The sequence below is a fragment of the Anarrhichthys ocellatus genome, unplaced genomic scaffold (genome assembly GCF_004355925.1).
Source record: "Anarrhichthys ocellatus isolate YVR2014 unplaced genomic scaffold, GSC_Weel_1.0 scaffold30, whole genome shotgun sequence".
Classification (NCBI taxonomy): Eukaryota; Metazoa; Chordata; class Actinopteri; order Perciformes; family Anarhichadidae; genus Anarrhichthys; species Anarrhichthys ocellatus.
In genome coordinates this window covers 183466-209284 of record NW_022280060.1, presented here as the reverse complement: position 1 = coordinate 209284, position 25819 = coordinate 183466, and the positions used below count along the sequence as shown (strand labels likewise).

Below are 25819 nucleotides of genomic sequence, written 5' to 3'. Positions count from 1 at the left end.
ACAAAACAATCAAAAAGAACCGATAAGAGTGTCAATAAGGAACCGAACCGATAAGCAGTATTGATAATAGTACTAGTACTATAAAAATCCTAACGATACCCATCCCTACTCAAGAGAGTTACTCAACACGCGTTAACTCACATATTCACATGTCTAACACTTATAAAGTATTAGACATGTGAATATGTTTTCAATAACACATGCAAAAACTTTACCGACCACATTTGGCCTCAGGCTCACTGCATAAGAAAATAACACTGGACAAACATATTTCATGAGTTTCCTGAATCATTGCACCACAAGATATTTAACAAATCCATGTGCACTTTTTCAAAAGAAGTCATGATTAAAAAATAATTCAATTTAAAAAAAGGACAAACTTTGTGAGCTCCGTGGACTACTCGTGTGTCTGGCATGAGGACAAATGGCCAGAAGATCATTTCACATGAAATTAGCCACACATTAGAAGTCTGTATTAATACATCTATGAGCTAGCTGAATGGCTTAGTTTCTGCCCGCCAGCATGGCAGAGTGTTAATGACCTTATCTAAAGGACCCCCATAGGGTTTTACCTCAAGTAATGAAATCAGCAAATGAAAAAGAGATCCCGTTTTAAGAGTCAATACATGTATCCTGGGAAAATCTGTTGCATCGGTATTAGTCTTCAAAAATGTAAAATATCTCCTAGAATGTTCCATGCTGATGTGAATTGAGTATTTCTAGTATAAAAAAAATCATCTCTCATCACTGCAGGGGAACCTCCTATTTGCTTTGGCATTTAAGGTGCATTAACAGAGACTTTTTTATTGTCATTGTAATTTATTTAGGTGGCTCCTATAGTCAGAGCCACCTAACACCATTAAGTGCTTTGAATACTGAATCGTCCCTTTGAAAACTCATTCCAAAGCATTTAACTGTTGCTGCAAAACCCCCACCCAGCCACTTCTAGTCCTCCCTCATTTTCATATTAATGGATTAGAGCGTGCTGCGCTTATCTGATAGCGGTGAGGATGACTGCATTTATCTTATGGCTGTCAAATCCTCCTCTCTGGTGTGCTTACCCTGATTGCGTTAGGGGACTTTTCAGAAGATGATCAAAAGAGCCATCCTCAGAGTCCGAGTGGCAGTCACTCATTCTACTTTGAAGTGTCCCCGCTTTGATGTATGCCGGGGAAGAAATGATATGCTGGTCAAATGAAAGGACCCGGGACGAAATGTAATCACAGACTGTCTCCCAGCACATCAGAAAGGAAGCCATTTGCCATGGGATCTTTGAGTCGGTTATTGTAGTAAGGGCCATTCGTCCAGAGGACGTGGTACAACTGAAAGGTTGTAATAGGCTAATTACCTATCGATGGAATTCAATTAAAATCTGTTGGATATGCAGAACAGTCTGCTCCAGCCAGTGCACAGGATACCTGAGTGTGCAGTCAAAGCGTATGGAAATATTCATGTCAGTTATGAATGTCCCATTTAATAAAAACAGACATGCAAACACCAGCTGAACTACTTAAACTAGCAATAACACAAAGCAAAAACAAATGCATGTGGCTTCTCAGGATTTGAAAAATGCCAACAGGCTGTAAACAGTCACAACAGCAGTCCTCTCAAGAAAATGATGAAACCGAACTAAACTTTTTACAGATGGAGAGTTTTGGGGGAAAAACATATGATAACTGGTTATTACCACATTTGCTTTGGAAATTGAAGTTTGTGGCCGACTAAAGTTTGGAGACTGTTGGTCCAAACAAGTTCATACTTTCTTCTCCTCAAATGAAGATTAACTTAAACTGAAACTTTGACAATTTACACATCATAAAGAAAGTTGCTGCTTATACATAAAATACAAGCAAATACACAAATACTTCAATTTGAACACCATGGAAATTCCCAGGGAACTTATTATAGACCCTTTGTGTTTTATATCTATTTGCAGACGTTTTCATTATACCTAATGCTGTCTATGTGTCGTCAAAGGAGTGAAGATGCTTTTTTTTTCATTTGCTTGTGTTTTTGTCTTTTTTAGCGTGTTGAGCTCTCTCAGTAGATCTATCGAAGGATCTACTATCGAAGGATCTATAAAGGTGATTTAGTAATTCATTTAAAATAGTATAGATGCATTTTCAACACAACGTATGAGACAAACTATAGTATCAAGAATAGAAAAACACATTTTTCAAATTTCATGGTGTATCTTCAAGTCAAACTTTTTGTATTGTGAGTTTATATCGAAACCATGCTTTTTGTTTCACGAATCTGATGGTATCCGTACACTTCCAGCACATGATTTGGGCTATTTTCTTTGCAGCAATTGCCTTCATTGACATGAGGCCAAGCAGGTGAAATGGCTGTAAAGTGACAAACATATCTACTTGACAGGTTTTGTTTGCCAGCCTCACTCTCTTCAACAGTCAGCCATTTTTGGGGTGGAGGTGGGCATTTTTTGCTCCGTGGATAGCTCTGCTGCAGCAGTCAGTGAAGTTTGACAGGATGATAAATTGCCCTGACTGACTGTCAAGTTCCTATTCCCACTCTGACTCTTTTGTGTTTGCATTTTCTTTCCCCTTCTCCCCCCACTTCCTGCCAAGCAGCAAACTGCCAACTAGGAATAAACTTTGTGCATCCAGTGAAGTGTGGCCAGAAACTGTTTATTGAGAGAATAATTTGGCTCAGTGTATGCGCATATACATAAAGTCAATGAATAGTCTTCAGTCAGAGAGATGCAAGTACTTGTAACACACAGATCATCTTTGTTGACATGCTACTAGGAGCAGCAACGGTGTCAGCATGTGTCTGGGGCTCATTTGGCTTAAAGACGCATTGCTGTTTTGTGGAACAGTTTAATTACCCATGTCAAAATTGTGCTTGGCAGTGAAGTCCTCGGGAGTTTGGGGTGATTGCTGCGTGATAAGGTCGCTCATGACTGGAAAGCCCGCTGGAGCCCCCGTATCAGCTGGTGAAATCTGGATGTGCAAAGTGAATGTCTCATGCTCTCACTACCCTTATTAACCATTGTTGATGTGCCCTTGAGCAAGGATTGTACCCCCCGACTGTTCCAGTGCCGCAGCAGTCAGCGGTTGAAAATAATTAATAGGAAGCTGCCAAGTTTGTGTGTGTCAATGCGATCCTGCAGCTTCTACTCCAGGATTTATGATGTTCTCTGACTACTTGTATGGTTAAAGAAAAGCTGAATTTAAAAGAGAGATACCATTTGAAGGAGTACAGTGGTAATGCTCCCAGAAGCATCTCTGTCATTATACATTTATTGAGCTCTTGACATCACTTCTTACTTTGCTCCTAAAGCTCACAACAGCTTGTGTGACATGTCAGCCTTTCAGGGTATTGCTTATACGCACTGTGCTGTGGTTCCTCAGCCGTCTTCAGGTCATAAGGGGGGGGGGAACAGCCTTTAATAAAGTCTGTTTTGGGTTGGTTGGCTGGATGGCTGGGCAAAATTATCTGATGAGCTTTTTCAATTGAGATTTAAATCCATGGGATAGATGTGTGACCTTTGAAAAGGCTGACTAGTTTACCAGAATACGTACTTGATTGTTTCCTGTGATGGGACTCAGCTGTTTTTCTCTCTCACTTTCTGATCTGGAAAACTTGTACTTTAGGTTAAACTAAGAATAACTCGATGAGCCTCGGCTTCAAATCAATTTAAAAGGGTTCAATGTACTAATTATACTTGAGTACTGGACTACATAACTTGATCACAGTAACTTAGACCATATTATGGAAATGAAAGAGGTAACTTTAAAGTCCTTAAATGTCCACAAGTGTTGGTTTTACAACTGAAATCTAGTCAAAACATAGATAATTCATAATACATTCACCTTGAAGATACCGCTCATCTATGATCTATGAAGATTCATTTCTGGCAACTCAACCTCAAAACAAATCAATCAAAAAATAGAAATACAAAATTAAAAACAAATCTGTCTAACTATTTAATGTAAATATATAAAAACGTAATTGCCAATAAATGTAAAAACACGTAAACAACAAAGTATATAAATAGTTATAGAAAATGATGTCCCCTTCGGCTTCCAATCATTTAACAGAAACTCGTTTAAGTGGAATTTACCGAATCAGCATCCAAACAGTTGTCTATTATAGGAGCAAATGTGGAGTTTGAGTCCAATCAAGGGAAAGGTAAACATTTATTGAGGTTTGTTTAACCATAATATTAGTAGCTATCTTCAAATTTTCTTTAATATAAGCTCATACACTGATGCATAGTATCATCAATTTGTTCTTATTTATCTCAATCTCTCAGCACAAATCTTCCTCTTGCTTTTGACAGTGTGGAGGGAATATATCATCAAGGTCCTCATCATATCCGTACTTTCTCACATAAGGCATGCCAAGTGTGAAGGACCCCAAGGCCTCTACATACTGTATGTTTCCTTTTCTTTTTTTTGCCTTTTCATTTAAGTGCACGAGGCACATCTTCCCCAAAACCCCCCCCCCCCCCCCAGGAAACAGACAGCAGCGTCCTTTAAACTGACAAGTAGCTGCAGCATGTGTACAGTAGCTTACTCAAAGCTGGATCCAACAGAACTTGCTTGGTCCCGAACTAAGTGGCAACAGCAAGTGCATAAGTACGGCAGCTCAGTCTGCTTTCTATGTGAACTGTACGATGAATTATTCAGACTTGACTTCATATCACTGCCACATACCTTGAGTTGTGTCTGCCATGTCGCGCTGGAATTTGGCAGCTCTTTATGAGACGCTCAGCAAGTTTCTGGCCGTCTGTTCACCAGGAATCTCTCATTCAGCACTGGATTCCTCTTCTCATAGTTTGCAGTGAACTGTTGCGCAGTTCAAAGCCAAGACACTTGAGCATGCTTTGAACACGATGGGAGGTGAAAGATAAAGAGTTAGGCGCTGCATTTTAAATCTCAGATATCAACAGCAGGAGCCCTGCTTAACACCTCCCCATTCAGCTGTGGAGCTGAGTTTTGCAAACTAAAGAGGTGCTCAATCGTCACATGCTTTAATGGAGTGTCAGTAACGGGATGAAAAGAGAGACCTTTTTTTATCTAAAATGTGATATTGAGTTACTGCCACTCTGCACATATTTAATGGCAGTGGGCAGCCATTGATGATTTACTTCCAGGCAGAGACTTCAAAAACAAACCTCTTTAACAGCCACCTCCCTTTTGAAGGAAATTCCTTTAAATTAAAGGTGCTAATTTGATATTCAGAGCGTTAATATAGAAGCAAACAAACATTTGCTATGTAAAGATATAGTGGATTAATGTCTACATAAGAGAATTAAATCGCCCCCATCCGTCCATGTATGAGGTAATGCGAGCTTCTCCTTTCTTTGTTTTCATAGCCAAGCCGGCCACGCGTGCTTTTAGCGAGTGTTTTCCTGCAGTGTGCCCCACTGGCTAGCTCACAGCTGCCGCTCTACACTGCGCTCATACAGCGCTTACAGCCAATGCGGTTTTTGCAGGAGTGTAGCACCCACCCTCCGGTTCCTCCTCAGGTCAACACTGGGAGTTTTATCAGCACCTTTGCCGTTCTTTGTACTGTTAGCGATGTTTTCACCGTTAGCTGCGAGCAGCCGGCTCAACCGTCGCCATGTTGAGAGCAGTTTGAAAGCAATAGATATGCTCTTAATCTCGTTTGTGGCACCTTATGATACGTTAACTATGTTTAACTGTAAGACCCTTTGACATCGCAGGACTTTAGAGCTACAACTTGTTATTTTCATGAGTGATTCATCTGGGCGACAGTGGCTCAGCAGGTAAAGCAGGTCGTCCACTTACCACAGGGTCATTCAAAAATAACTCCAAACATGACATTGTTAGGCTGACAGACACAAGTCAGGGGAAAAACACCATGTTTTTATTATTTTTGACTCTATGATTGAATAGGGTGATTGATTTGACTCTTCTCAATTATATCCCTTTATCACCATAATACTAATCTTGTGTATATATATATATATATATAGAGACAGATATATCTTGTCTTTGTTGCATTCTTGTTGCAATTCGTCCATCTTGTAAAAGCCTCTCATTCTGAATTTACAAGGTTAAGTATAGTTTCAGATTCATATTGCAGTGTGTTAAGTATTCATGCGTTGGCTCCACAGATTGATTTAATTCCACGCACTGTGGCGGCCAAGGAAGTTAATTAAATAATACGTACAGTTGAGCTGTGCTATGGAGTTAACCTTCGGTCACTTACACACTACAGTATCTTCCAATTTAATAGTAAAGTAAAAAGTGTTGAATATCTTCAGCTCATAACCACTGAGGGATTCAGCTACCAGTATGTGCCTATTGTGTTTGGTTATTATTAACTACATCTTTGTCTGATCAACCGCTTATTTAGGAAATACACCGTTTAAGTAAACTAATTAGATCCGTGCTATATTTTCACTGCAGTCAACATATGAATTAATGCATTAATTGTAATGCACAAACATATAAACATGTTGACATGTTTTCCTCAGTCGCACAAATTAAGAGTTTGACTCAGTGTGTTTATTTGCTCTATGAAGAATGCTGCCCTCTGCCTTGTCCGAGCTATTTTTTCATAGATCTCTCAACCTCAATCTAAAAATCCAGTACAGTAAATTGTGTTTCCCTCTCTACAGTGCATTTGGCTAAATATGTCGGCACAGAAAGTAACTGTGAGGAAATTGTGTGGGTCACCGAGGTGAATGCACACATAGAATCAGACATGACTTGGGGCTCCTCTGGCCCATTTCCACTCTCTGGATTTTAGTGGCCTCAGATTGACAGCCAGGGCGCAGAGTAGGGGTTACAGTAGCTATCAAGGCCGACTCAGAGCATGTTTTCCAGGCAGGCGCAGCACATGGTGCCATTCTACCCCTAGTTCTTGCCCACACCTTGAGTTGGGGCCAGAAGGCAGCAGCACACAATGAAGCAGCGTGGGTTGTTCTCCATTTTGCAGGAGTTAAAAGGATAAATTGATGTAGAAAATGCTGCTCTACGCTATAATGGATTCTTCAGTGATGCCTGCCCTATCTGCCTATTGCAGCCCTGAAGGAAGTGTACTCACAGTTCCCCTACACAATGTGGGAAATTGCAACGGGACTTAGCAAGCATTGGCGCTGAATGTGAACTTAACCTCGCTATGATTTCTTTAATTTGCTTGGAGTGACATCTCCCTCAGGTGAGAAGGGCCTCTGTAAGTCTTTCAAATATCTCAGCATGTTAGGTCTGTTGGTGGTTTAACGTTGCTTACATCAACAGTGGATTTTCTTCCATCTATTATCCTTCATATTTTTTGAGGATGCATAATGCTATGTCTGTTTTGTTTTCCTGCAATGTCAAGGTTGAGCACTCAACATATAATGATCTTCGAAGTATAGGCTTCTATCAAGGATGCGACTATTGTATAATGGCTTCTATGACCTTTACAAAGCCCCCTTCCTCCTGTAATCGATAGGAATACCATTTGCAGCCGGGGCAGGCTGATGCAACTAAATATATTGGCTTTCATTTATCAAGAAAGACTGCAGCCTAATTAGATTTTTTTTCAAATGGAAATGTGTCCATTTGTTTCAGTATTACATGTATTTTTGGATTTGTTCAAACAGGAGTCCACAGAACATATCTGCGTACGAAATAAGTCGATCATGAGATGCATGTTACAGTATAACACTTGCAACACAATATATCTTGCATTAATTGTCATAAGCCACACTTAATACTTAAGTTTAAATGTAGATGATATGGGCACAAAATAATAACCTTTTCACAGTATTGTCATATACTGTATATGATACTGTCGTAGGTCAAATAAATTAACTAAATAAATTAATGTTTTTTATAAGATAAGAATTCTTACACTGATAATCAGTCAACAAAATGCACATTTATAAATACATATGTTGGGATCTCTCTAATGCCACATTGGTACAAATTAAAACTCACATTCAGTCCAATAATACTTTTTACTTATCAGCAAACATCTTTTCCCTCTGCGTTTCCGAAGCCTAAACACTGCAATATTGTCAATTTATTTGGCTTCCATTTTGGGTTTTGTCCCAAAAGAATTATTCTTATCCCACAAATTGCATCAAATCATAACTTGCGCACAAGGGACCATCTCTTGGATGTCTTTATTACAGCTTAGCAACAGAATTTGTCCATGGTACGGAAATTAATTTAGCAGCAAAGACATAGAAACAGGAGTAAGCCATATCTTATCTCTCCAGTCGTAATAACACAATTCTTAGTGGGAAGACAAATGACGGTAATGGTTATAATAGTTAATCACGTACCTCTTCAACCTTACTACACTCACCAGTGGGACTACAGGCTGTGTGAACTATCATTAGAGAAGACATTTACAGCATGATTTCAGCTGCAGACTAGAAAAGTGCACTCAGTAGAGTGCACATCTCCACGCGGTGGTTCTGCAACGTCCACTGCTGCGTTGCGTGATTAATGAACACAACAGACTTCATTCAAACTCAAAAGCAAGTGGCGATGTAACGTTACACAAGCAATGGCCTCAAAAGCCGTCGTATAATTCACCGAATACAATGTTAGATCAACAAAGGTTGTGGGCTGTAAGAGCACAATACATTTTTGATAATGTGAAGTGGCATTTTGTGGTCTTGGCAAAATATATACAATCATGGTGATGTTATACCTCCCACTATACTTCATTCGTTCTAACTCATCTTGGAGGCTTGACTAGTCTTTGACCATCTCAATGATGTCATTAGAAGATATTTTCACGCTGAATCATCAGCTCAGCGCTCCACCATTCCCGTCATGTTTGTTAGCACCCACAAGCTGTAATATGTAGCTCCATCAGTTTAATTAGGAGCCTACATGCCTCCTGTGGATCTCACCAAAGGGGACTGTTGAATGTGGGAGTCATTATTACTCACACCTGTTCCACATGGCTGTGCCAGTTACATTGACAATTGCATTTATAGTCTATGAATTGTGCAAGCAGACATTTAGATAGCATTAACAATGGCTGCATGACAATTCTAAGGCACTGGTATTGTGCATGCTGGCTTACTGGGACACCTCAAAAGAATGGAGCCATCATTGATGAAATCAATTATATCTGTAAGGGAAAATGGTGAAAAAGGTATTTTCCATGTTCAAAAATGATGGTGTATTTTAACATTTGTATGATTTGAATCCTTGTTGTCAATTACCATGATTAAAGGTGCAGTCAGCGATCCTAATCCAATACAATTCTTCTTCCCATTTCTCCAGAATCGTTGACTCCACCTTTAAGGCAAATGTAGTTAAATTGTCCTGCTGTTTCAACTCGATACAGACTTCCTCCCTGCTGTGAATCATCCCCCTTCTCTTTGCCCAAGTCTTCAGTTTATCCTTTACCTGCTCTGCATCCTCAATGTTCAGTGATACAGAACTCACTTTGGCAGAAGTATTTATATTGAATCAAACGCTGGGTTCTTTTGTGTGGGTTAGCTGAAGGCACCAAATAGTCAGCCATATATGCTGTTTTACATCACAGGGTCAACCACACCACCCCATTCTCGTTTTATGAAAGCTACACTTGTTTACACTTGCTACACTTTAATTTTCCTGCAGGGATGATGTATTTGTGTAGGCCATTGGATTTGGGACTATTATTGAAAATATGCTCAGTGGTAAACACAAGTTTATGATACTAACATGTTTTCTTCAGCAAGATAATCTTCGCAAATGAACATCACGTTTATAATTTTCTTTGGTGGTTGAATGCTATTGGCAGAGGTAAAAATGTAACGTTACTTAAAATATTCAAAATTCAAGAGAGGGGTATCTACTGACGGATTTTATATCTAACGTCTAACAAAGAACCCATTCAAAAAAAGAAACTCATTGCCGGTTTGTAGGACTCATTCCTTCCTATTGATACTTGGCCTTAGTTTGGCATTTTTATCTTATTATATGTCTTGTTGTCACAAAACCAAAAATAATTTTAAACTAAATTAGATTCATAATTTTAGTAATTAGTTTCCGACTTCATTCAAAATGGCATGATTCCTTGGACAGAAAGGCTTAGGGGGAAGCCAGAGGATTGTCTGATCTCTGGTGCCATACAACTGTGCATCAGGCCGACTGCCTTCAATGAAAAACAACTTCAGACCAAATTGAATCAGGTGAAACAGATATGTCCGGTAGAGTGAAATCGTGTTCTGCTGGCAAGAATAACTTTTCCGGTGTGGTTGCCATTTAAGATAAAAGTTACTTCATCAACATATCCGCGCTCCCCATTGTCTGATGTCTAGAGACATTTGATGAACTGAAAGAAAAGGACCATAACAATCCTACAATCTGGGGGGGGGGCATTATTGGTAAGAATGACCCAGTGCAGACTCTCCTCTCTCTTAATTTCTTAATTGCATTACAATCTGTAATCAAATGTTTTTATGTGTTAACTTTGGCATAAATGTTATATAAAGTTAGGTGCTGAAATCAAAATGCGATAACCACTGTCAAACACGAGAGGAGTTTGGGATTCTTCTGTCAACTAAAGCCAGTAAAATAGCATTTCTCCTGAGGAGGTGGAATCACCTCCCTGAATTCAGGTCAAACTGAGTGCAAAATAGAGACTAAGAAATAATGTTGTTGCCTTTCAAAATCGTTGTCAATCGCATCCAAGCTCCTGTTGCCAATGCAAATATTTGCAGACTGAGGGGCTGTGCAGCACTGTTAGGCAGAAGGGAGAAAAGCCTGTCTCTGCTCTCATCCTGCTGATCGCACCATGCCTCAGCTCACCACCACCTCATAGAACATGACTTCTATTGTATTCCATCCACAAGTTTTATTTCTATTCAACGTTTCTGGTTTTTGTACACCCCCCCCCCCCCCACACCCATCATAGGCAAATTAGTGATTTATTGTTTCCCATGCAGTGACAGAAATGTCGCAGTGCTTTCCTGTGGAAGCCGCTGCATTTGATTCAGCCATAAATGCCATTGGAAGCATCAGGTGTACTTGGCCTCATGGGTCGCTGCTTTTGATTTCATTGCACTAGTAAAAGACACAAGTGCACACAGTGGATTTCCAGATCCTGCATATCATAATTCCCCATTACAGTAAAATACACTGGAGCTGTGCTGTAAGGGCCGCATACAGGTCAACCATGTTAACTAGTAGTTGTGAGGAAGGTGGTGGTGGTGGTGGTGGGGGGGGGGGGGGGGGGGGGGGGGGGGGGGGGGGCACACGACACTGAGACATAAAGTCTAGACTTCTTTTATAATCCACAACTGTGCAAATAAAGTGCATTTATACAGCATCTGTCTAGTGCTGACGTCACAAAGTGCTTCACAATAAAATCAGCGGACATAACCGTGCTGTGTAGGTTCTGTGATTTGTAGTATCGATTATTGTGTGCAGTAAACACGCTAGACAGAGTGGAACCACTAATGGTTCACACAAATCCATAAAAGCTGTGTTTGCCATATTTAGGCATTCAGTCAAATGAATATATCTAATTGTTTGCTTTGATTCGATTGTGTGTGTTACCAGCTACTGTACATGCACACATCCTGCTGTCTCTCTCAGAGGTGCATAATTGAACATACAGTATCATGGCCAGGGTAATGCATTGTGGTACTTGTATGACTACAGGTGCAAAGCACAGCTATGAAACAGTTGGATGTCTGAGGGAATCAGTATGCTTACCGTAGCATGCTTGGTATCAGTCATGACTGAATGATGCTTGCTTTGCCTCATCCAGATGTAATCTGAACTTTACTCCCATCTGCCTACATCATAATGTGCAAGTATGTGGCTACTGATGATGTTGGTAGAGATATCTACTGTTCCAGCTCTGTGCTGAAATTCGGTCTAATCAACAGTTAATTAATACATGATGAATAAAAACCATTTCATTTTAATTAAGCAATGCTGTATCGCTCACAAACACAAATGAAAATGAGATTACGTAAATAAAGACTTGCTTTTCCGTCCATTCTTATTCAAAAAACAATTTTGCACATTTTTTAGGAGGATGTGATGTATTTGATCAAGCACAGAAGTGCTGGCTAAGGCTGCAGCCTGGCATAGCAGGATACCTGCTGATTCAGTGAAACAGATAATATCCAGTCCCTCTGCATATGTCGAAGCTTTAATTTCTAGCTGTTATTACTGAGGCCAAGTGTGTCTGCAGGGCTACCGCGCAGGCAATGACTTGCACTGAAGCTACAGGAAGAACAATTCACACGTCAACCAAACTGTTTAAGTTCATTTGAATTGTGATGTATTAAAGTATTTTGGATTAGCTTTAGTGCTAAAAAAAAACCTGCCCATTAAGTACAGTGAAGTAGAACACTTGATAGTGGATTCCTGTTCTCCTGTAGCGATCCCAAACGTGCTGCTGATTTTGACAGTAACATGCTATCTCATATATTCAGTGCTCTCGTACCTATTTCCTGCTTGAGAAAAAAAATATACCAAAGTCAAAGTCCCCAGCATAATTTGCACAAAGAGCATAGGTATGGCTGTTCACGTATACATAGCACAGGTAAAGTCAGAGAGACGAGGTAAAGAATGATGGTGAACCGCACCATGTTCACCTGGCCTGTATAATCCCTGCTATCTTTTTACACCAAGCTTGCACTGCACCCTTTGATTGCTATACTGACTTGTTCTGCAATGCCCCCCCCCTTCCCAATCAGTGGGATTAAGTTTTAAAAATCCTAAAAAGAAAAAAAAAAGCATCCCCACTGGTGGAAAGCCAAGCTATGAGCTATGCACCGCCACAGAAATAGAGTCCTTTGTGTTGTTCCGTCCTTGTGCTCTCTTGGTTACCGGTTCTGTTTTTCAGAGACATCCGGTGCTTGTTTATGGATCAACATTTCTTTCTTTTTGCTGTTGTTTGTGTCGCCACCAATATCTTTGCCAAGACTCTTGGACTCCATTGTTGTGTGACAGGAGACAGGAAAGCTCATTATTAACAATACCTTCAGTTTCAAGTTTTATGATATAGTAGCTAGCAGATAAAAAGCTACCACGGCTGCAGGATAAGAACTCAGCTCACTTTCAGGGGAGAATGGCAGCATTTCCACTCCTGAAGCATGGAGTGTCTTGATTCTGGCTCCTCTTTTATGAGATATTGCTGAGTCAGTGTCAGGTCTCAGCTGCTTTCTGAACAGTATGCTGAGCTCAGTTTTGCTTGATTGTGCGCTCAGTTTAATCCCCAATGCCGCCACACATCTTCCATCCCAAACCACCATTACCACCCTGAAAAGTTGTATATAAATAGATTTCCAACACTGAGCTTCACTCAGTGTTGGAAATTAATTCTGGTCTCTTTATTACACATACACAGCGCTGCCTGCTGAGATCCTATAATCATATATTATAAAAAAACATCCAGTCATATTGGTTTTCTATATTTGTATCTGTCTGTCTGTCCATTTATCCATCTATCAGTGGTGGGGGGGGGGGGATTATTGTCTGTCATTGCCAAGACTTTACTTAACATTACTTCACTTCTATATTTCGGCCTGATTATCCTCTCTGTACTATGGAAACACCATATTGTATCTCATTATTGCTTCTTTCCGATTATCATATTTCCAGTTTCAATATTTTCTCCAGTATTTTGTCCTGTAGTGTAGTATCTTAATGTTCCTTGCTGATTGGAGTGGACATGGTTGTGTGGTCTTGCACTCCCTCCAGCTAATATGCCAGTCGTGGTGCTTTTGTGCTGCTGCCTTTGGGGCGCTGCTGGCTAACTATAAAGCACTGACATGTGCATTGAGCCATCCAGTCTGTCTGTCTTCCAGGAAGTAGCTCTAACTGCATTGTGTGGAGTTGAGCAAATGATGAGTGGATGACTGGGAACACGCCATTATTTCATTTCCTGCCACCATATCAATATGAACGGATCAATGCACTGCTAATCCTCTATTTTAATCAGGAGTTCAGTACAATACCTAATCACAGTGAATCTTCTACTCAGGCTTGCACTTGAAAGCTATTTATTCTAAATGAAGGCTTTCCACACTCCATCCATAGGTTACAGACAGCTTGGAGCTATGTGTGTGTGCAGTGTTTGTACATCCTATATTCTTTGTAGACACAGTGTAAGTACTTTGCCTCTTTTTTTTCTATTTCCAGCCAAGAAGCATGACAGTGGCGAATATCTTAACATCACCGGCATCACAAGGGACCAGGCTGGAGACTACGAATGCAGCGCTTTAAATGACATTGCCTCTCCTGACACCAAAACAGTAAAAGTCACAGTCAACTGTAAGTATATACGTCTTTCTTCTTCCTTGCTTCCCTTTCCCCCCCCCCCCCACACTGCCCTTGCAGACACATGACAGACGTCGGGGGCAGTCTTCAATGATACCAGTGTCATGTCTTCAATGAAGTGCACCTTTTATAAGTTTGAAAAAAGTAGAAAGCCAGAGCGAGAAGTTTCTTAATATTTAATGTGAGAATTCCCTTTTTGTCTGTGCATGTAGGTGATTAATTCACACTAAGGAAAGGTCCGACTGTTCTAAGCACTATTCCATTATGCAGGTAATGAGTCCTTCAAAAGAGTGAGGAGACAGTAATGAGGAGCCAGGGCATTAATGAATGATACTGGGCTTTGGCTGTCGTGGTCGCATTTAAAATCACTACTCGCAAGTATGAGCAGGAATGGGTGCTTGACAATCATTGCCGTTCCCCCTCCTTTTAAAAGTGCTCCTCTACTTTGCTATTATTCATGTTTTGTTTTTCTTGCATAGATGCCCTGTGCTAAATCTCACTTTTGGCAAAGCCTATCATGCATTCAGCCTCAAAGACGGTGGGAGAGGAAGAGTGAAAGAAAAAGCACTCCTGGCCCAGTTACTGAGTCATATCTTGAAAGCTAATCATGCAGGTTTTAGGAAATAGTTATTTTTTTATACACCGTATTGACGATTTCACTTCTTTTTTTTAAACTTTAAATCTAATAATGCTTTAGCAGTATTCCCACTTCTCTGAGTGAATACACTTACATTCTGGCTTTATTATAAAACCAAGTCTTGTGGCCATTATTTCTGTGTAATGCCTGGCTCTAATGAGCTGGGTCTGAGAGGAGTTTTAGATGCCAGTTATTTATAGCTCAACTGAGACGTGAGTTCAAGGATGAAAAGTGCTTTGACAACTAGGAGTGCCTTTATGCCGCAGAACAAAGGAGATATTCACAGTGATTGATAAGGCATGTCATAGTCAGACGCCATATTTTAAAGCGAGGCAGCAGGGTTATGTGGGTTTTGTATCCAAACTGAGTGAATTGATTAGGAAGACTTTCCTTTGCTGTCAGGCAAAGTCACCACGGCCCGAGCATCGGAGCGATACTTTGGGTGGGAGTATGCTGTATTTCGTCAAGTGTTAAGGCCGTATTTGCCCGCTGCCCAGAGTTATCTAAAGCTTACAGAGCTACAGAGCTGTTCCTGTCATTGACCAGCTACTCATGCTTTATTGTTGGCGTGTACCGCAGAGGAAAATTGTCCAGATATCTTTTGTGGACTCTTTTACTAATTTGAAATGGTACGTTGGCTTATGAAAACTGTTTTTGCATCCTGTTTAATATGATGTTTTACATAATCCTTAAGGTATAGCAGAGATTCACTTGCTGAAAAATGGATACAAAAGGAGGTAACTGTAGAGGCTATTACTTCTGCCTTTGGGACTGAAAAATGGAGGTTCTGTATCTCACCCAGACGAATTGTAACACATCACAGGCCTTTGTTGGAAATGCTTGGATTGATTATACTTTATATAATATAGACATCTTGGAATGCTTTTATCAAAAACAGCAGCAGGGACCTGAGTGAATACACTGAAGTGACACTTTACATTAATAGGAAATGTCTATTGAAATGCATTATCTTCCCATTATCTGCAATATCCATAATGCTTCTTTTCAGGAACTAAGCAAAACATCATGCTGCACTAATTAATGACAGTGTATTTCTGAAAGAATCCAATGGGTTTTAAAATGATGTCATGAACCTGATGGATAGGAGAATATCATAACCCATAAAGTAGCATGTAAATCATTATCACTAAAGATTACATATCTTGAAAGGTAGCTCTAGTGTACAGGAAATCTCTTTTTGTAACAGTTCTCACATATACAGTACCGTGTCTTTCTGACAAGTCTTATTATAAATCGGTCTGCTGTAATTAGTTTAGCAGCCTGTGTCTCCACAAAGTGTAAAAGCCAAAGCTCCCTCCCACTTAATTCATGCATGTTTCATAATTCTTGACATCCTGTTTGAGCTATGGATAACATGTAATACCATAGTCAGACTTTCCTGTAATCACAAGCCCCTTACACATAAAGGGTACTGTGTTTTATTGTGGCTGTTTAGCATTGGAAGTGCTGCGCAACTACGAGACCTGCATGAACAAATCATGTCGCTGACATTAAAGCAGCATGTGGGCAACTTGAAATAGCCAGTGTTTCAGCTCTCAAAACATTTGTCAAATACATTTTGCATTTTTCATGAAAGGTGCCTCGTCCTTCCTACACGGAGACTTGTGACATGTGCTCATTTACAAAGATAAGGAGCAGAATGAATGAATGAAGGTTGTCCATTGGAGTGGCTGATATGGCCACAGCAGGCAGAGCCTGAGCCAGCTGGTGGCCACTCTTCACTGACTTCTCTCCACCTCAGTGCAATTCTGCCGTCGTAAAGGAAAAGAGAAGCATTTGGACCATATCCCAATCCACTGTATCATTCATGCTTTACTGTCACACATCAAGCCATATGCACCAAGCGCCCAGGAGCGTGGGGTATTGATGAGGCTTCGGGATGCCAAGTACTGAATTAATATGAAGACGTTAGCTGACACAGAAACTAAAACAAGAGATAATTACATGGCAAGAAGAAATGAATGTTTCTAAAGAATATTACTCTGTATGGGCACATGTTCATACAGCTGTTTTACTCTGCTGACAAAATCAGCCACTGAACTTCATAAAGGTTCCCCTGGGAGATTCTTCATGTGGGGTGGGGGGGGGGGGTTGACATTCTTGCATTAACTATCCCCTGCAATGTTCCTCTGTGATGTCATCACAAGCAGCATCAATTGCAGCAAGCAGAGACATTGAAGCCGCTTTCCAAATCACATACTTTTTCATTGTACTTTCAGTACACACCTGTAGCTGCCCTTACAAAGTCGCACAGCCTCATCCACAAACACAAGGGCGTGAGACATTTCACGTCGTTCGGGCTCCATTAACAATTAACAACGTATCAAATCACTTCTACTGTAGAATCCTACAGGTGCAACAAAGTCAAATGTTCTGTGCTCTTCTCTGCAACTTCAATAAGTATATACTGTCAATACATATAGGTCATAATGAAGGAAAATCCATAACAAGGTACAATATACTAGGTGTAGCGCACACCTCGACTTTGCCTGCACATACTGATACCGCAGCCCCATCACAGTTTCTGTCAAATGGTCCCTTGCAGAGTTGTTTTATTTGTCACTTGATGTCTTTTTAACACTATCTATTGTGGAGATGCTGACAGAGTCGATATTTTGTAAGACGCCATTGTCCTCCACGGTTGCATTCTGGACCTCTCGGAGTGTAATAGAATTATTTGCTGCCACAATGTTGTCTAGCTCTTGTTGAGGTGTAAAAACTGCTCTTCTGCCACCAGCACAAGGTCGTCTATAGTCCTTCACATTGGAATTCACAAATATATAATATTACTATATGCGTATTGTACTGCAATGCTGTACTGTGCTGTACGCCTCAGACATGCATTGACTTTTGTTCTAACTTTTATTGACTTAATGTTGTTCTACTGTATTTGTTTTTTACTCAAATTCAAATGTATTACTTTAACTTGGCCACTGTAATATGAATAATTCCAGTATTGACTGACTATATGTGTTTTCCCTGCAGTGTTTGGATAATTGAAGACTCTGTTTACATTAAGGCTGCACTCAGAGACCAGCCTCTATCATTGTAAGGCCATGGTTAATTACATGGTGTGGCCCGTATTGTATCTGGGACAGCTATATGTCTTTGTACTCCTCTGCCTCTTCTTCTATTCTACTAGTCGTCTCCTCACTCGGCACCTTGGATCCTTACTCCTCTCCCTTGAGCAGGAATATGCCCCTGTTCATTGCTTACAATGTAAGTTTGGCAAAATCCATACTCATGAATAGCACCTGTCAACTAAATTGACAGAAGGCAAGATTGGTTGATGTAAGATATGAGACACTTCCCATTCATTAGTGAAGTTCAAGTTTCACCTTACAGGCAATTTACCAATTTACCAGCATTACAAAAAAAAAATCCATATTACTGTGATCATATTCCTGCTGTATGCCTGACAGATTTTATCCATTGAATGGCCCATTGTGGACTATGTGATTACTTACACAACTAAATAATTCATACACAATTTGGAGAGTACAACTATTCGACTTAGAAACAACATATTCAGTTTTGTTCAGCAAGATTTATTTAATTGGTGAGTTGGTTATTGCAAATTATAGACAATTGTACTGACTCATTTGTTTTAAGGTGCAAATGCACAAGATTCAGAGCATCAATACAGCAGCAAAGAACTATTTGCTATGTGAATATATGCCGATATGCCGAACGGTACGTGCTTTCACGTCAGAGTCAAAACACCAGAAGAGTCTCCAACAACACCAGAAAAAGTAGCTAGATTTGTCACTAGTAGCTTTTGACAAAAAAAGTCGCAATGAGGGTTTGGAAAGTCGCCAGATTTAGCGAGAAAGTCGCCAAGTTGGCAACACTGCAGCAAATAGCTACTTTCCTTACTGAGGAGTTGGCAACACTGGCACTGTGCTCATACATACGGCGCTTACAGCCGGTAATGTCGTCCCGACCAACGGCGTCGTCGGGGAAAGCAGAGCGCCCCCAGCCTCGGGTTCTTCTCAACACCGCTCGCTTTGTCAGCACTGTTGCCGTAGTTTGCTCTGTTAGAACTGTTAGATGCGAGCCGGCGACTCAGCCGGCGCCATATTGTGAGAAGCAAAAGAATGAGAAGTTCAAATCTGTTGTCAACAAGTGCCCAGTGGTTCGGAGGTTTGCACATGTTGTTTTGAAAATCATTTGAGAATTTTGCCAAAGCAAACAAACTCTCGCTTTAGAGGTTGAGAAAAACTAGCAGTTAAATTGAATTAAGTTGCAAACATCAGTCAGTCATGCCTGCACTATTGTCACTGACATTTCATGGGTTAACAGCAGTCTAATTAAATACATGTCAAAACAGTTTCTCTCTGTTTTCAAAACGAATCCTTTTTTTTTTTAAACTAAGACTATAGGTGACCTCTGGGCTAATTACAGATTAAGGCCACTAATTAAAATAAGCAAACCAGAGTAATGGAAACAAATTTAAGCTCTAGCATGTTTGGAGTTTTAATAACACCAGGCGGGCCATAACACTAAGCCTGCCATTTGGCCTTCTGTGATATGATGCGTCGGAGGCAGAAGGTTTAAGGCATTGTCACCGTGCAGCTACTTCCAAATGTTAAGTCCAGTTCATGTAACCTCTGTTAGAATTTCACTCAGGCTCAAAAGACTACGTTGATCAGAGAGCATTAATTAAATGACTGGCCTGCCCTTGTGTCTCGTCTTTATACATCAGGGGATGAACGAATGACAACTGAATACCTTCATGAGTTAAACCTGAAACATGGCAGTTATCCAGAGGGCGATGCTGGAATCAGATTGGCTGAAAGGCCCTGCTTGGCGAGAGGATATTTCAGCAGTGATTTTACCTGATGAAATCTGATCTCTGACCTACTTTTCATATTTACATATTCATCTTCACTGCAGGTGGGTGCCGTTATTTGGCTGAAACTCTCGCTGCACAGTGTGACTCAAAGGACATAAATATCACATCTAGGTGGCTGAGTCGGAGGGATGAATGAGAAGGAAACAACCGTGAAAAGCCTCCGCCTGGGATAAAAAGCCAGTATTTGATTAATTAATGAAGCCACCCTATTGTAGAATGAAGGGATCCATTACTAACTACATACAGATAAAACAATTGTAAAAACCCTGTTTCTTTTTCAAGCTGAGAAATCAAAAGTTGCCTGACCTTCTTCTGTAGTTTAGACAGGGAGAGCTGGCTGTGCTCACTTCTTATTGAATGAGTGACACTACAGAGTTTAAGCGTCATGTTGCAAGATGGGATTCGACAGTTTGCACAAACTTTAGTCACACATGGAAAGTACACAGACAGCCAACTGTCTTCTTGTGTTACATTTTATTGGCTCGTCACTGTTTCAGATGCTTCAACGAAAGCCGCCTGTAAGCACGCCAGATGTGCGGTGATCGCCCGTGTAATAATCACAGCGCTGCCACAAGTCGATTTACAGGAAATAAATGTGTAACGAAGGCAGAACACTTGATGGCATGTTAGCGTCAAAGATTTGAATTATTAATGCTCAGTAGGAAGACGCTGGCTTTTTCGGGGTATTAGGCATCTCTTCAATTTATGTTGATGCAAAATGTTATTTTATATGAAGCCACTGTAACAGCCACGTCTCTGAGAAAGTTAGAATGGAATTAAATTCTTCAGCACACATTTGGAAGTTTAAAGGGGCAAGATCAGCATTTGGAAGCCATTCGATTGCCTCTCAACTGCTCTCGACATGACAATGCCGAACCGAGGTCTCATCGCTAACTACGGCGAACGTGCTGACAATACTAACAGTGTTAAGCGACCGCTTTGGTGACAACACTATGAGAGCAGCGCAGAGCGAACCAGTGGGACACGCTCACATGCACAACATTGCACTAAAAGCACGCCCGGCTGGCCCGTCTATGTCTACAAATCAAGGAGAAGCTTGGATCACTGCACACACACACACAGAGGAGGAGCAACCTTCATCCTCTACACAGGTAGTAATGCTCCACTATTTCTTTTCACAGCAAATAGTTGTTTGCTGCCACAATGATGTTCAGAACGTTAAATACAGTTCCTTTGATTCAGTACCTAGATTTTCATACTTTTTGCTTTGTTGATGCAGGGTTCAGGTTTAAACCAGCACGGGCATCTCTCCCTCTTCAGCATCACTTGTTATCTTTCATGGCAAGGCTTCACTTGCTTTTGCAGAGTGAAGCTGTGCTCTGTAGACACTTCTGAGTTTGCCAGCCATTTGTACGCCTCCTTCCTCCTCCACTACCCCGCAGCTGTGAATCCTGCTCACCTATTCGCCTTGTCCACTTATAAAAAGAATAGCACCTCACTTTCTCTCCTGCTTACAGTAATTTGCTAACAAAACTGTGATAATTTTTCAATTAATTATCAGCATGCGCATTAGAAATACTTTAAGCAATTACAGCCATAGTATAGATAGATTTCTTGGCATAATTGAAATGCAGGGGCATGCTGGGAATATACTTCAAATTCTTTACATCACCTTCTCTTCTGTTGCCTCTAAAGCTCCCGTCATCTGTGCCTGTTTGGAATTCAAGCCCTGCCCTGTTGGATACACCCACAACATGCCCCTCTCACTCCCCTGACAGAGCTGTTCAGGGGAGTCATGACCATCTCCGATATATATAAGAGGCTAAACCTGTTTACTTGTGGTCAGGAGATACATCTTCATGACCCTCCTCCCAGTATTACAATGCCAAGTCAAGAAAGTCAACATCTATTAGTGGTGTGTGAACATGTTTGCACAGTATTAGCATTTCTTATAACTGTAAGAGTCTTTCTACAATATAACATTTGCATAGCTCGACACAATATTTACATTATCATGTCGTGCACACTGTGTGAGTGTGTGTGTGTGTGTGTGTGTGTGTGTGTGTGTGTGTGTGTGTGTGTGTGTCCAGACCTGCCTCAGTGCAGAGATTGATCGTACTGGTGGATCAAAGGTAGCATAAATGTTATTTGGAGTATTTGAACACCGAGAATCAGTTGCGCATTTGTGGACAGTTTGCACTATCCATTGAAATAATGTGGCTTACAACTCAAAAGAGAAGGCTTCCTAGAATTGGATTCTGATCCATTCCTAAGTAGAGTTAAAGCCTGTACCCTAGAGCTGTTTGGATGTAAATCCATCTCTCTACATCTCTCCAAAGCTCTCGTCTTGATTGCTATTTGGATTCCTTGCTGCATGCGGGACATGAACAAGTGAGCGTAATCTTGATCTTCTGCAGAATAAATGTTCTAGCTAGTAGTTTCAAAACAGACAGCAACTTCCTCTTTTAGCGTGGTCCGCCATTTTTTTTCAACGATCAATATAACTTCATGAATTTGACAAAAGACAAATGCCTTAATACATTGCAGGCTTGCATCAAACGTACCGCATGGTGAAAGTGTTGGTGACTTAGTGAACTCTCCTGTGTTATCGATATTTCTATGTGTTCTGGTTGTGGTGTGGTCCTCATTAGAGCAACCTCAACATCTAATATGTAAATTTAGCAAGATAGGTGGGCATTTGTGTACCTTGAACCATTTAGTGTTTGACAAAGACAATAGATTGAATCCCCGGTGCTGTCGACCCACGCAGTCCTGCACACTAAGTCGGTTATTTATATGCCTTGCATTGTATAAAAAGAAGGAACACAATGTTCCCTAGCTGTTCTGAATAGAAATCTTAATTAATTAATAAATCTTGGCAGCAGAACCATTCCTCATCGACAAAAAACAGGACAATGAAGCCCACAGATGGCAGTGGGGAACAGTGTCTCTGTGTGTAAGCTGATAAGTCATGCACTGATGAGTCCATCTCCTAATTGCAATGAAAACTCATTTTCAAATCTGGCTGAAGAGGTAGGGTTATTAATTGATCTTTTAATTAAAAAGCTTGCGTTCTCTAGGTTCTCTTGGCAAACAATAGTTTGTAGCTAAATAAATCATATTCTGTGCTGAAGCACACCAATTAATCATTAATAGTCACATGAGGATTGCTTAAGGCAAGCGACTCGGTGAAGCCTTGTACATTAAGGTGCAGTGCTCTCTGAACAAACCCTGTCCATTAATATTAGATGGCATGAAGGTTAACCATTGTATTTATCATTAACATGCTTGCATTCATACACATTGCAGAGGAGTACAATTGGAGACATTGTCTTTGTTTTCGATGACAAGCTCCGCATAACACAGATGTAATGGAAGTCGGTTTATGATCGACCCACAACTGGCCATTTGTCACCCGGCGGGGCCTCACAGCACCCATTTTTCTGCCATGCCTGTGCTATTCCTGGACCGAACCCCTTACTCCCATCTGGACTCACCATGACTCGAGGCATGATTTACAGCACCACCACAGCATGATCCAGACACTAAATTACCTGGATTATTGGGCATTCATGATTTTTAGTGCATTACTTTACATTACTCTCTAAATCCTGATGGTGTATTGCACAATATATGATGATACAGGACATGCCAGCATGTTGAAATTGGAATTATTGGATTGGACTGTATTTTATGGATGTGATCTGTCTTAACACATCCCATTGCTAGGATCTAAATTGGAAAGACTTGATATTATTGATATGCATATAAAAGACTATTTTGGATCACCCACAACATTACGGGGGGTATTTTTCTCTCCAACATGTTGCAATAGTTTACTGACTTGAGTGGTGAGAAGGACAATTACTTGCGCCCAAACTACATATGAATTCTGCACAATTGCAGCATAGAACCATAGTTTGTTGAAGTTTTATGAGAGGTGCCCTTGATAAGAAAGATGATGATAGATGATCCACATGTCTGTACAAAGGGCCATTTCTGTTCAGGGTTTATTTTAAAAGTTACCACTCCTTAGTTACACCGGTAGTAGGGATGGCCTTTAGTGCTCACACTGTATGTTGATATTAATAATATATATATATATATATATATATATGTAGATAGTATATATCTATATATAGCTTTGTTCGTTTAATGTAATTTTGCTTCTAATAGAGGACAATAATCCAAGTTAAGTTAAATCATCTAAATCTAATGAAGAAAGCTCAGACAGTTTGGCAGTGGTTTAGTGTTCAAGTATTGACACACCTGCCTGGGTCACCATGTCCACTGTCCTAGCGACTGTCCTAGCGACTGTACAGCGCGACAGCCAGGTCACCCTGGCGCTTTCAGAGGCATCAGATAATCAATGGCCCCGCACAATGACACCAATAGTGGATTACAAGGATTCTCTAAGCCTCTGTATTTTGTCATACTTGTTATTTAGTTATATTTCTGTGCTGTAGCACTGTTACAATTTGCTCTCCTTGTCCCCTTCCTTTTCTTTACGTATTGTCCAGCTCTTCTCTGGGGCACATTGTCGAATGCTAAACACTGTGATGTTACTTCATCATGTTACTTTATTTATGCTGATAGGAGGTGTAACGTCTTAATGGTGTGGTTACATTAAAAACACATATTTTTCCTCTTACCTGTAGTACTATTTATAATCTTGAGTAACCAGGTCATGATTTCTGGAAAGATACAAGGCTGTTGAATTTTCCATAACCTGAGTGCCATATAGTCCCATTATAATCGAAAGAGGGCAGACATCCCGTTAGTCGATATCTCCAAAACCAGGCAACTCACACAAAAACAATCTAGACAAATAAATAGCTGATAAGAGGAAAACATATATATATATATATATATATATTTCATTTTGGAGGGTGTCCCTTTAATGCAATGTCTGGAGCAAACTGTATTTGTGATATTGAGTCAGAAAAGAATTGGTACTTTGAGTATGAGTATTTCATAGATACAGGAATACACACACACACACACATACAGACACACAGACAGCACATACATCCAGTCAAGGTCTACTAATGCCCACCAGCATGGAATCCAGCGTTTCATACAGTGATATATCAACAGGAAAGGACCTAGCATAACCCATCTCTTGATTCACTGTCAAAAGCCCTTTGGGTTATTCAGCCCAGCCAAAGAGGAGAGGAAATAACTGTAAGGACAGGACAGAAAATCAACATACACTCGTCATATGAATATGCTCATTAGGATGCAGAAGAAGTGCATCCATCATCACAGAGCGCACCGTCACCTCACTGCGCCTCTCCTACATGATCATACGCCGCACACAAATGTTCACATGTATCTGTGTCACCTTGTACACATCTGTTTCACCCCACCACATTAATGCAGAGGTTGGCTTATGTCTTATCTAAAAAAAAAATGAATATGTATGCTGTAATAAAGCATGTGGCCAAGTACATGCATCTAGGAATAAACTATTCATTGGATCAACTTGCCATTGTTTGGCGTTTGGGGAGTTGGATGCCAGTTAGTACCAAGGGGTTGTGCTGTCCGAAGCTAAATCTGTCCACTCCGAGGTCGTCCGTTAGGAACATCTCCAAATGAAATTGGAAGTAAAGGTTTGCAGGCGTTTGGCCAAGCTCCCCCACTGAATACAGGCTGCAGCGCTGACAGGTCCAACTCTCATACACGGCAGTTCACTGCAAGCTGCAGGACTGATCCCTAAGACTAAGAGTATGAACGTTTTCCCATGTCTCGCAGGCTTTTAATCAGAATGAATGGCACAACATAATTCTTCTTGTATTATATGTCTGAGCTGTTTCATTATTTGACAGGCCGTGGGGGAGTCAAGCCAAGTCAACACAATACACAATGTCAGATTGAGCCCTGTGCCCTATTATGATTGTTTCTCCTTTTTCCTTGCCTCTGTTGATTACTGTAATGGAAAAACAGGAAACCAGTCATGATAATACCAGTGGACATAAATGCCTGTATGCATTCACTGCTGTGAGGAGCAGTCAACAGTACTTACCGCATGCACAGCTTGTCCTCAGTCTTTAAAAGAGAGTCATTCTATTGTATTTGACCACAGGTTATGAGTCCAGCATGGCTCTGACA

The 25819-nt window shown here is 40.6% G+C and overlaps 1 protein-coding gene across 3 annotated transcripts in view; it reads left to right on the top strand.

Moving 5' to 3' along the window:
* The window catches only part of negr1 (neuronal growth regulator 1), a 126647-nt gene that overhangs the window by 59300 nt on the left and 41528 nt on the right, over positions 1–25819 (top strand). For all 3 annotated transcript variants that reach the window (XM_031864007.1, XM_031864008.1, XM_031864009.1), the window contains exon 4: positions 14097–14228. In XM_031864007.1, the coding sequence (XP_031719867.1) occupies positions 14097–14228 (132 nt within the window). The remainder of the gene's footprint in view (positions 1–14096; positions 14229–25819) is intronic.